The sequence below is a fragment of the Nothobranchius furzeri genome, chromosome 11, assembly GCF_043380555.1.
Source record: "Nothobranchius furzeri strain GRZ-AD chromosome 11, NfurGRZ-RIMD1, whole genome shotgun sequence".
Taxonomy (NCBI): Eukaryota; Metazoa; Chordata; class Actinopteri; order Cyprinodontiformes; family Nothobranchiidae; genus Nothobranchius; species Nothobranchius furzeri.
This window is the reverse complement of record NC_091751.1, coordinates 652133-664280: the sequence shown is the minus strand read 5'-3', so window position 1 is coordinate 664280 and position 12148 is coordinate 652133. Positions and strand designations below refer to the sequence as shown.

General features: G+C 32.2%; 2 protein-coding genes across 4 annotated transcripts in view; one reads left to right on the top strand and one right to left on the bottom strand.

The window, feature by feature from the left end:
- The window catches only part of LOC139073049 (uncharacterized), a 725027-nt gene that overhangs the window by 572050 nt on the left and 140829 nt on the right, over positions 1–12148 (top strand). The window lies entirely within an intron of this gene.
- Positions 1–12148, bottom strand: part of col22a1 (collagen, type XXII, alpha 1) — a 139247-nt gene that overhangs the window by 27772 nt on the left and 99327 nt on the right. For all 3 annotated transcript variants that reach the window (XM_070556159.1, XM_070556158.1, XM_070556160.1), the window contains 12 exons: positions 2552–2605; positions 2409–2453; positions 2265–2327; positions 2126–2179; positions 1953–1994; positions 1836–1868; positions 1651–1704; positions 1277–1330; positions 1144–1197; positions 1002–1055; positions 836–889; positions 305–409 (listed from right to left, as the gene is read on the bottom strand). In XM_070556159.1, coding sequence (XP_070412260.1) covers positions 305–409; positions 836–889; positions 1002–1055; positions 1144–1197; positions 1277–1330; positions 1651–1704; positions 1836–1868; positions 1953–1994; positions 2126–2179; positions 2265–2327; positions 2409–2453; positions 2552–2605 — 666 coding nt within the window. The remainder of the gene's footprint in view (positions 1–304; positions 410–835; positions 890–1001; positions 1056–1143; positions 1198–1276; positions 1331–1650; positions 1705–1835; positions 1869–1952; positions 1995–2125; positions 2180–2264; positions 2328–2408; positions 2454–2551; positions 2606–12148) is intronic.

Below are 12148 nucleotides of genomic sequence, written 5' to 3'. Positions count from 1 at the left end.
ACACTGTTTATTCATCCATCCATCTGTCCATCCGTCCATCCATCCATCCATCCATCCATCCATCATTCATCCATCCATCCATCATCCATCTGTCCATCCATCCATCATTCATCCATCCATCCATCCATCATTCATCCATTCATCTGTCCATCCATTCATCATCCATCTGTCCATCCATCCACCATTCACCCATTCATCTGTCTATCCATCCATATGTTCATCCATCCATCATCCATCCATCAATCATACATCCATTCATTCATCTGTTCATCTATCATCTATTCATTCATCCATCATTTCTTACTCTTTGTCCATCTTTTCCTTTCCCTGGTGGTCCAGGAGGTCCAATCAAACCGGGCTCTCCTGGTGGGCCTATAGGTCCTAATTGTCCTGGTTTGCCTGCTTCACCCTAAATGACACATTTAGGAAAAAATAGAACCAAAATGATTGGTTTTCATTGCTGCAACCAGATTTAGAGCAGACTCGCTTGATTTATGAACCTTTTTACATTTTTATCTCCACTTTTTATGATAAATTTATTCCACATTAAAGTCAAATTGCTTGTGTTTGTAGACAGCACATGGGACCACATCACAAATATCAATCCTGCTGTGCATCTAGGTCAAACGCTGAAATCTTGGGCTGAAATTTAAGAGGGAAGAAATTCTAATGGAAAAAAGAAACATTTGAAGTGCTTTTAAATCTGGAATGTGAAGATCTGTGGTAATACTGAAACTAATTCTGATATGCACAGTAACAGACGCCATGCACGTGTTACTCTGTTCTGCTGTAATATGGCCTGAGAGAGTTCAAAAATGCAAAAGGGATGGCTGACCTTGTCTCCTCGTTGCCCAATTGGACCAGGAGGGCCTATGATTCCTGGGATGCCCTAAAAAACAAATAAGGTGGGTTCACCTGGAACTTTGAGCCGGATCAACGAGTGCAAACAAGATTATAGACTTGAATCCAGCATAAAAGAAGAAAGAAAAACAAATGCCCACCACATTTCCTGGTAATCCTTGGGGGCCCTGAGAACCTGCTGCACCAGGTGGACCCTGATAAAAGCATAAAACGTATTATTGTTTCACTCATTAATTCACTCCTGAAGTACGACTAAGACTCTATTTAAAGTGAACCACTTACAGGGTCTCCAACACGACCCATCTCCCCTGTGAGGCCAGTATCTCCCTTTGGACCCTGAAATTAAAACAGCTTGTTTGGTATTTTACACTTAAAATAAATTACTTCTAATACAAAAGTATTATAATATTCTTACAGGTAGTCCCGGCAGTCCTCTAAAGCCTTGTTCACCAGGTAACCCTCGTTCCCCCTGAGATAAGACACATGAAGTCAAATCGATTCAAAATCTTGTTTCAAAACCATCTTTGGTGCAATGATTATTATGATAAAAAATAAAAATGTTAAACCAATAAAGGTCCCAAAGATGAAAAACATCTTTTTTTTATCCATTTAAACATTATTTCATATAACTGAATTTTAAGCAGAAAACCTCGAGGACGTCTTCTGGATTTCCTTCTGACCTCTACTGACATCTAGTGGACTATTGGTCGCATTGCCAATTTTATTTTTCATGTTTTTTAATTATTCATCATGAAAAGGAAATAGAAGAAATGGTGAGACTGAAGTTACCGTCTCTCCCTGTTTTCCTTGATCCCCTTTTTCTCCTTTCCCTCCAGGTTTACCCTGCAACAGAAGAGAGTGACATAAGCACATTTAATACGTACACTTTCTGAATTTTAGCATGAGCAAAAACAAAGACTTCTACAAACTATTGATCTTTTCATGTGTACAAGTGAAACAAACGTTCTACGTACGGGTTCCCCAGGCTCAGGGATGACTTCTGCAACCTACGAAGACAATATGTAAAAATCTCTACAGCTTCAAACGGAGGAAGGCAAAGTTGCAAATGGAACGTCTGGAATTGGACTTACATTTCCTGGAATCCCAGGAGGTCCCCTTTGACCAACTTCACCCTATGGCAAGAGGCGGCATGTTCACTGAAGCTAATCACTTTATAACAGGGCCTCCATCACTGAAGCAGGAGGATCAATCTGTTTCTACGCTATGGCTGTCGGCTGCACAACGTTTCTACTCAAATGTTTACCTTGTCACCCTTTTCACCTTTTGGCCCAAGTGGTCCCTCCACTCCTCTTTCTCCCTTTTAGAGAATGAAATAAAATGAAAGTGAGACATATTTGTGATGCTGCTTGATAAAAATCTCAGAGGAATGTCCCCAAACCTACCGGAACTCCCCTATCCCCTCTGATGCCATCAGCACCTGGTTGTCCGGATGCACCAGATTCTCCCTGGGGGGAAATGATATAAAATGTGATTTTATTTCTACATAACATATTCCTAAAACTACAAAAAGCATGGTCTTGACTCACTCTCTCCCCTGGAGGACCTCTTGGTCCAGGAGGCCCTTCATCACCCTACCGATGAGACGTGCAACCATCAAAACGTCAGGATTAGGGTTAACCCAAAAATATATTTAGAGATGCATTAATTATTTTGGGTAAGTGATAGTTACCTTGGGTCCAGGCTTGCCTGGTAAACCATCTGCTCCACGCTCTCCCCTGGGTCCCTTCATGAAAACAAAATTATTTAAGGTACTGCCATTCCATAGCTAAAAGCATGGTGCTGTATATGAAAAACAGTGTATGCACTACAAATGGATCAAAAACTACAACCATGTTTGGCACAGGCATCTCTGTCTGGTTTCCTTCAAATCAATAAATAATAAACTTAGCTCCTAGGACCACTGAGACACTCAAACCCTGCCTCACCACGGTTAGGTGGCACCCCAGGGAGAGTGTGTGTCCCTTGTTGCAATAGTCTGTGATTTTACACTGAAACCCAAATGTTCTATTGTCTGTTACCAAAAGTGGTTCATGTTGCATGAATGCTAATGCAGTTAAAAAGATATATAACCACAATTTGTTTGAGTGATTACTATTTTTAATGACCTTTATAAGGTTTTTTTCTGTTGTGTGTGTGTGTGTGTGTGTGTGTGTGTGTGTGTGTGTGTGTGTGTGTGTGTGTGTGTGTGTGTGTGTGTGTGTGTGTTCTGCCTAAAGTTTTACTTTGGTCAGCCTGTCCAAAGAAGGCCTCTGTAAACAAAAGTAGATGTATAGACATTTTTATAGATGTTTCTATGGATGTATGAATGAATGTTTTTTTCTGCCTGTAAAAAAAAGAACATCTTATATAGAGAATTCACTAAAAAGAGAACTACAGAATCTGAAAAGAAATATAAAAAGTATAAAAATAAATTAACTAACATAATGAGAACTTGTAAAAAAGAATACTTCATCAAAAAGTTAGAAGATAATAAAGATAGCATGAAAGGGATATGGAATGTATTGAATAATATAATAAAAAATGCACCAAGGACTAATGACTACCCTGGGTATTTTATGGAAGGGACAAATACTATTAGTAAAATGAACGAAGTAGTAGATGGATTTAATGATTTTTTTGTACATATAGGGCCAAAACTAGCCGAGGAAATAAAGGTTGATATGATAGAAAGGGAGACTGGAGGAAACATTGAAAGGAATGCAAGTTCAATGTTTTTAAGAGCAGTGGAAGAGAAGGAGATGTATGATATTGTCAGTGGACTTAAGAACAAAACAAGTACTGACTCCCATGATATTGATATGTTAACAGTAAAGAGAGTAATTGATGGTATTGTAAAACCGCTACAATATATTTTTAATTTGTCTTTCCAGGAAGGGGTTTTTCCACAAAAAATGAAAGTAGCAAAAATTATTCCCATTTATAAATCAGGTGAGAAGCATTGTTTTACAAATTATAGACCAGTGTCAGTACTCTGCCAGTTTTCTAAAATACTGGAAAAACTATTTCTAAAAAGACTTGATAACTTTGTGGAAAAACATGATCTGTTGGCAAATTGCCAGTATGGGTTTAGAAATAACAGATCAACAGTTTTGGCATTGATGGATTTAATGGAAGAAATAACTGAATGTATGGATAACAAGAAGTATGCACTTGGAGTATTTCTAGATCTAAAAAAAGCATTTGATACTGTTGACCACAAAATTTTAATAATCAAACTGGAGAAATATGGGTTTAGGGGTGTGGTATTGGATTGGATAAAAAGCTATGTGATGAATCGACAGCAATATGTACAAATAAAGGAGTTTAAATCTAAATAGATGGATATTGAATGTGGAGTACCTCAAGGATCAGTATTGGGACCAAAATTGTTTATAATGTATATAAATGATATTTGTAAAGTATCGAAGATCCTAAAGTTTGTAATTTTTGCAGATGATACCAATATACTTTGTTCAAGTGGGGAATTTCAACAGGTTGTGGAGGTGATCACACAGGAGTTAAATATATTAAAGACGTGGTTTGATAGAAACAAATTGTCCTTACATTTAAATAAAACAAAATTTATGTTATTCAGAAACCATATGAAAGATATTAACATTGAAATTTGTGTTGATAACGTATATTTAGAAAGGGTTACTACCATAAAATGTCTTGGTGTGATCATTGATCATAAGGCCTGTTGGAAATCACACATCACTTATGTGAGGGGAAAGTTAGTACGGGGCATTGCTGTCTCGGGGAAAGTAAAACATTTTCTGGATAGGCAAACATTATATATGTTATATTGTGCATTCATATTACCATACATGAGTTATTGTGTAGAAGTTTGGGGAAACACATATAAAAGTAATATTCAGACCATAATCATAATGCAGAAAAGGGCTATTAGACTAATAAATCAGGAGGGGTATAGGGCTCACACAAACACACTCTTTATTAAGACGCAAGCTTTAAAATTCCAGGACCTGGTCAAGTTTAAAACAGTGCAAATAATATATAAGGTAAGGAAAGGGATGCTCCCAATTGAAATAAGTAAATGGTTCTTAGAAAAAGAAGGGAGGTATAATTTTAGAGGGAAGTGGAATTTAAAAGTACAACGAGTAAGAACAACATTGAAAAGGATGTCTATTTCAATAGCGGGGGTTAAATTCTGGAATGAGTTAACAGAAGAAATAAAGGACAGTAGTACTGTAAACCAGTTTAAAATAAAACTGAAAAAAGAAATGTTAAATAAGTATAAGAATGAAGAAAATGCAATTAACCCAGGACGGCATGCAAACTGATGTTTAATCTCTTCTACAAATTAGAAAATCTAAATATAGTTCTAGTTGAACATGAGAATTTTATTTATTTAGTATTATTGTAATTTTTTTGTGTTTTTTTTTTGAAGGCATTGTAACTGTTTTGTTGTTTAAATTTTGATGATGAGGATGTAGACCTGAGGGGGTAGGGCTAAATAAGTATACACTTCTCCCTACTCCTTTTCAAACAAATGCGTGGAATGATTTTACGAAATGTTGGTGAATGTATATGTTTGAATTAAAGTGAACTGAACTGAACTGAACTGATGTATGTATGTATGTATAGATGTATGAATGTATGAATAGATGTATGAATGTATGAATAGATGTATGAATGTATGAATAGGTGTATGTCTGTATAGATGTATGAATGTATGAATAGATGTATGAATGTATGAATAGATGTATGAATGTATGAATAGGTGTATGTATGTATAGATGTATGAATGTATGTATAGATGAAGGAATGTATGTATAGATGTATGAATGTATGAATAGATGTATGAATGTATGAATAGATGTATGAATGTATGAATAGGTGTATGTATGTATAGATGTATGAATGTATGTATAGATGAAGGAATGTATGTATAGATGTATGAATGTATGTGTAGATGTATGAATGTATGAATAGATTTATGAATGTATGAATAGATGAATGAATGTATGAATAGGTGTATGTATGTATAGATGTATGAATGTATGTATAGACGTATGAATGTATGAATGAATGTGTAAGGTTATGAAGTTCATTGTTTTCAACTCCATACAGCTGCCCCCTGGGCACAATAACACCGTGTAGAAAAACCAAGGTCGGGTGTTCCTCAGACTGTTTACATTCCAGGAGAAGAGTCCGAAGGAGAAGAAGAAGCTTTACTTAATCAAAGTACTTTATTTGTGGTTAAAATTATTAAGCAAAACAGATGTTGATCAACAATAATCAAGTGAATGATCTGTGAAATAAATATGTCATGAATTATGTTTAATGAAACCAGGACTACGGCACAGACATACTGATCCTCATCTCCATAGAAACGCATGACACATTGTTCCAACCAATCAGAGCTTTCGGCTGCCGCAGGAGAATCTGGTGTTGACTTCAAGTGTCCTATCCACTTTACTACAACTTATCAACAATTCAGAGATATAAAACAAGGCAACGCCATTTTAAGTCTGTTCCATTTTGACTTCAGTTCTATTCACCATCATCCTAAAGAAAAGCACAGCCTGGCCAGATGTGTTTTCTTTAAACTAAGAACTGTGAAACGGGAGATTTTCGTCGTTTAACAACCAGACGACGTCCTTTCAAAATAAGAGCACCTGCTGACGCCGCTGAACGGTACCGGGGTCGACCCTCCAGACGGGCTTTGAAACGTTGTGATCGCTGCACCGACAGCTCCAGCGTACATCCGAGGTTTCCAGACCTGGCATTTCCTGATCTACCTGGGAGACCCCCACTGGGTACGTACACGGCAAAATAGCGGCTCATGTCATCACTTTATAAGCCTCGTGATATCTAGTCATAACAAAGACGACCAGATTCTTTGACGTCAGCCTAGGGAATCTGAACCACACACACACACACACACACGCACCAACACAACATCCAAATCCATTCTCATCCATCACAGAGTTAGTCCTGGTAGGTTGTTTAGAATTTATAATTCAGAAATTAAAGATTCTCAAACGATCCCATCTCTCTCTCTTTTCTTGTCTCAAAGTCAATACAGAGTGTTTAATTAAACTCCCTGATGATAAAAACAGCCTATTCTTCTGTTTATAAAAAGTGAACTACTAACAGTGTATTAAAATACAACTTTAGATAGTTACATCAATTTGATTTCGTTACAAATGTATAAATGTATGTTTAGATGTATGTATGTATGTATGTATGTATAGATGTATGAATGTATGAATAGGTGTATGTATGTATAGATGTATGAATGTATGTATAGATGAATGAATGTATGTATAGATGTAAGAATGTATGTATAGATGTATGAATGTATGAATAGATGTATGAATGTATGAATAGATGTATGAATGTATGTATAGATGTATGAATAGGTGTATGTATATATAGATGTATGAATGTATGAGTAGGTGTATGTATGTATAGATGTATGAATGTATGTATAGATGAATGAATGTATGAATAGGTGTATATATATGTATAGATGTATGAATGCATGAATAGATGTATGCATATATGAATAGGTGTATGTATGTATAGATGAATGAATGTATGTATAGATGTATGAATGTATGAATTGGTGTATGTATGTATAGATATATGAATGTATGTATAGATGAATGAATGTATGTATAGATGTATGAATGTATGTATAGATGTATGAATGTATGTATAGATGTATGAATGTATGAATAGATGTATGAATAGATGTATGAATGTATGTATAGATGTATGAATGTATGTATAGATGTATGAATGTATGAATAGGTGTATGAATGTATGAATAGATTTATGAATGTATGAATAGATGAATGAATGTATGAATAGGTGTACGTATGTATAGATGTATGAATGTATGTATAGATGTATGAATGTATGAATGAATGTATAAATGTATGTTTAGATGTATGTATGTAAGTATGTATGTATAGATGTATGAATGTATGTATAGATGTATGAATGTATTAATAGATGTATGAATGTATGAATAGGTGTATGTATGTATAGATGGATGAATGTATGAGTAGGTGTATGTATGTATAAATGTATGAATGTATGAATAGATGTATGAATGTATGAATAGGTGTATGTATGTATAGATGTATGAATGTATGTATAGATGAATGAATGTATGAATAGGTGTATATATGTATGAATGCTTGAATAGATGTATGAATATATGAATAGGTGTATGTATGTATAGATGTATGAATGTATGAGTAGGTGTATGTATGTATAGATGTATGAATGTATGAATAGATGTATGAATGTATAAATAGGTGTATGTATGTATAGATGTATGAATTTATGTATAGATGTATGAATGTATGAATAGGTGTATGTATATATAAACGTATGAATGTATGAGTAGGTGTATGTATGTATAGATGAATGAATGTATGTATAGATGTATGAATGTATGAATTGGTGTATGTATGTATAGATGTATGAATGTATGTATAGATGAATGAATGTATGTATAGATGTATGAATGTATGTATAGATGTATGAATGTATGAATAGTTGTATGAATGTATGAATAGATCTATGAATGTATGTATAGATGTATGAATGTATGAATAGGTGTATGTATATATAGATGTATGAATGTATGAGTAGGTGTATGTATGTATAAATTTATGAATGTATGAATAGGTTTATGTATGTATAGATGTATGAATGTATGTATAGATGAATTAATGTTTGAATAGGTGTATATATGTATAGATGTATGAATGCATGAATAGATGTATGAATATATGAATAGGTGTATGTATGTATAGAAGTATGAATGTATGAATAGGTGTATGTATATATAGATGTAAGAATGTATGAATAGATGTATGAATGTATGAATAGGTGTATGTATGCATAGATGTATGAATGTATGTATAGATGAATGAATGTATGAATAGATGTATGAATGTATGAATAGGTGTATGTATAGATGTAAGAATGTATGTATAGATGAATGAATGTATGAATAGAAGTATGAATGTATGAATAGATGTATGTATGTATAGATGTATTAATGTATGAATGTATGAATATATGTATGCATATATAGATGTATGAATATATGAATAGGTGTATATATGTATAGATGTATGAATAGGTGTATGTATGTATAGATGTATGAATGCATGAATAGATATTTGAATATATGAATAGGTGTATATATGTATAGATGTATGAATGTATGTATAGATGAATGCATGTATGTATAGATGTATGAATGTATGAATTGGTGTATGTATGTATAGATGTATGAATGTATGTATAGATGATTGAATGTATGTATAGGTGTATGAATGTATGTATAGATGTATGAATGTATGAATAGATATATGAATGTATGTATAGATGTATGAATGTATGAATAGGTGTATGTATATATAGATGTATGAATGTATGAGTAGGTGTATGTATGTATAGATGTATGAATGTATGAATAGGTGTATGTATGTATAGATGTATGAATGTATGTATAGATGAGTGAATGTATGAATAGGTGTATATATGTATAGATGTAAGAATGCATGAATAGATGTATGAATATATGAATATGTGTATGTATGTATAGATGTATGAAAGCATGAATAGGTGTATGTATGTATAGATGTATGAATGTATGAATAGGTGTATGTATGCATAGATGTATGAATGTATGTAGAGATGAATGAATGTATGAATAGATGTATGAATGTATGAATAGATGTATGAATGTATGAATAGATGTATGAATGTATGAATAGGTGTATGTATGTATAGATGTATGAATGTATGTATAGATGAATGAATGTATGAATAGATGTATGAATGTGTGAATAGGTGTATGTATGTATAGATGTATGTATAGATGAATGAATATATGAATAGGTGTATGTATGTATAGATGTATGAAAGTATGAATAGGTGTATGTATGTATAGATGTATGAATGCATGAATAGATGTATGAATGTATGAATAGGTGTATGTATGCATAGATGTATGAATGTATGTATAGATGAATGAATGTATGAATAGATGTATGAATGTATGAATAGATGTATGAATGTATGAATAGGTGTATATATGTATAGATGTATGAATGCATGTAGAGATGAATGCATGTTTGTATAGATGTATTAATGTATGAATATATGTATGTATATATAGATGTATGAATATATGAATTGGTGTATGTATGTATAGATGTATGAATAGGTGTCTGTATATATAGATATATGACTGTAGGAACTGGTGTATGTATTTATAGATGTATTAATGTATGAATGTATGAATAGATGTATGTATATATAGCTGTATGAATGTATGAATAGATGTATGTGTGTATAGATGTATGAATGTATGAACAGGTGTATGTATTTATAGATGTATTAATGTATGAATGTATGAAGAGGTGTATGTATGTATAGATGTAATAATGTATGAATAGATGTATGTATGTATGTATGTATGTATGTATGTATGTATGTATGTATGAATGTATGAACAGGTGTATGTATTTATAGATGTATTAATGTATGAATGTATGAATAGATGTATGTATATATAGCTGTATGAATTTATGAATAGATGTATGTATGTATAGATGTATGAATGTATGAACAGGTGTATGTATGTATAGATGTATTAATGTATGAATGTATGAATAGATGTATGTATATATAGCTGTATGAATTTATGAATAGATGTATGTATGTATACATGTATGAATGTAAGAACAGGTGTATGTATTTATAGATGTATTAATGTATGAATGTATGACGAGGTGTATGTATTTATAGATGTATGAATGTCTGAATAGATGTATGTATATATAGCTGTATGAATGTATGAATAGGTGTATTTATGTATAGATGAATGAATGTATGAACAGGTGTATGTATTTATAGATGTATTAATGTGTGAATGTATGAATAGATGCATGTATGTATGTATGAATGTATGAAGAGGTGTATGTATTTATAGATGTATTAATGTATGAATGTATGAACAGGTGTATGTATTTATAGATGTATGAATGTATGAACAGGTGTATGTATTTACAGATGTATGAATGTATGAATAGATGTATGTATACATAGATGTATGAATGTATGAACAGCTGTATGTATTTATAGATGTATTAATGTGTGAATGTATGAATAGATGCATGTATATATAAATGTATGAATGTATGAACAGGTGTATGTATGTATAGATGTATTAATGTATGAACAGGTGTATGTGTGTATAGATCTATTAATGTATGAATGTATGAACAGGTGTATATATGTATAGATGTATTAATGTATGAATGTATGAATAGATGTATGTATATATAGCTGTATGAATTTATGAATAGATGTATGTATGTATAGATGTATGAATGTATGAACAGGTGTATGTATTTATAGATGTATTAATGTATGAATGTATGAACAGGTGTATGTATGTATAGATGTATTAATGTATGAATGTATGAATAGATGTATGTATATATAGCTGTATGAATTTATGAATAGATGTATGTATGTATAGATGTATGAATGTATGAACAGGTGTATGTATTTATAGATGTATTAATGTATGAATGTATGAAGAGGTGTATGTATTTATAGATGTACGAATGTCTGAAAAGATGTATGTATATATAGCTGTATGAATGTATGAATAGATGTATTTATGTATAGATGAATGAATGTATGAACAGGTGTATGTATTTATAGATGTATTAATGTATGAATGTATGAAGAGGTGTATGTATTTATAGATGTATGAATGTATGAATAGATGTTTGTATGTATGTATGAATGTATGAAGAGGTGTATGTATTTATAGATGTATTAATGTATGAATGTATGAACAGGTGTATGCATTTATAGATGTATGAATGTATGAACAGGTGTATGTATTTACAGATGTATGAATGTATGAATAGATGTATGTATACATAGATGTATGAATGTATGAACAGGTGTATGTATTTATAGATGTATTAATGTATGAATGTATGAATAGATGTATGTATATATAAATGTATGAATGTATGAACAGGTGTATGTATGTATAGATTTATTAATGTATGAATGTATGAACAGGTGTATGTATGTATAGATGTATTAATGTATGAATGTATGAACAGGTGTATGTATTTATAGATGTATTAATGTATGAATAGATGTATGTATGTATAGATGTATGAATGTATGAATAGATGTATGTATACATAGATGTATGAATGTATGAACAGGTGTATGTATGTTTAGATGTATTAATCTATGA